Raw genomic sequence first — 1,319 nt, forward strand, 5'->3', positions numbered from 1 at the left:
ATTTTCCTTCCACTCTGCATTGCTCTAGCAAAATATATGCAACATAATGATTGTAAATTGACAAAATAAGACAACAAGTATCAAAGTTTAGGTATTTTGAATGTATAAATAAAGTTAAAAAGATAATATTGAATCTAGGGCTAAAACAATTAATCGATTAATTGTGATTAATTGATTATTGAAATATTTGTCAACTAATTTAGTAGTCGATTTATTGTTAACTGTAGAGCAGAGACTCTAAAACACGCCTTTAGCTGACAGTGCGACCCACTTTGAGCAGTAATTATAACAAAATTGTAAAAAAAAATATATAAACATTTGGTATTTAGCATTTTAAAAAAAAGTGTCTATCAGTATGTTAAATCCAAGAATCTTCTTTAAGGAACCTTTGGCTATCTGAACATTAATTGATCAATCGAAAAAATAATCGGCAGATTTGCAAAATAATCATTAGCACTAATTGAATCTAGAAATAAAAAAAATGTGAGGTTTCATATGTTCATAAGCATTTAATTATGTATTTGGAAAGAATAAACAGACGTTAGCTTCTGCGATCCATACATAAAGAGCTGAAACAACAAAGTAGGAATGACGTCCATGTGGCTTAACATGTGTATTTTGTGGTGACTGAGTAACTTAATGTGACCCTTTCCCCCTTCAGCTCTGAAGCCAATGACCTGGCCCTCCGACTTGCATGGCAGTACACAGGCCACAAAGATATCATTACCCTGGAAAAGTAAGGCCCATCATATCTCAGTGATAATGCATGCTCTGCACCTTCTTACATCAGATCCATAGTACAAAAACACATGATATTTTAAATAAGAGGTGTCAAACCGCAGTCTTCAAGGGCTAGGAAACTTCAACTTTTATCAAACCTCATTCAGATGGCAGAATTGCCTGTTCTACTGAATTGATTCATGTAGTAGACACTCAAATAATAGTTACAGGATGCAGGCCCTTGAAAACTGGTTTGACACAAATGTTGTAAATGATCCTCCAGTCTGTGTTTACTCTGTCTGCAGTGCTTACCATGGTCACGTGTCATCGCTAATCGACATTAGTCCGTATAAGTTCCACCAGCTGTCAGATGCTGAGCAAAATCAGTTTGTCCATGTGGTGAGTTTGGAATTTACTCTCACCTTCTGCCTGCCTGCAAAGCTATCAAAACATCATAACACAGCTCTGCTCTACTGCGTTTAGGCAGATTGCTGAGTTTCCAGCATTTACTATATGTATGTGGGGATAAAGAAAGAAGGACATGGGATTGAAAATACAGCCACATTCACTACTTACTGTACTCTAAACTAAAAAGAGAT

The 1,319-nt window shown here is 35.6% G+C and overlaps 1 protein-coding gene across 1 annotated transcript in view; it reads left to right on the forward strand.

The window, feature by feature from the left end:
- etnppl (ethanolamine-phosphate phospho-lyase) overlaps window positions 1-1,319 on the forward strand; it is a 23,391-nt gene that overhangs the window by 9,847 nt on the left and 12,225 nt on the right. The window contains exons 3-4 of the mRNA XM_015377294.1: window positions 662-736; window positions 1,026-1,119. Coding sequence (XP_015232780.1) covers window positions 662-736; window positions 1,026-1,119 — 169 coding nt within the window. The remainder of the gene's footprint in view (window positions 1-661; window positions 737-1,025; window positions 1,120-1,319) is intronic.

This window comes from Cyprinodon variegatus, unplaced genomic scaffold (assembly GCF_000732505.1).
Source record: "Cyprinodon variegatus isolate N-32 unplaced genomic scaffold, C_variegatus-1.0 Scaffold151, whole genome shotgun sequence".
Classification (NCBI taxonomy): Eukaryota; Metazoa; Chordata; class Actinopteri; order Cyprinodontiformes; family Cyprinodontidae; genus Cyprinodon; species Cyprinodon variegatus.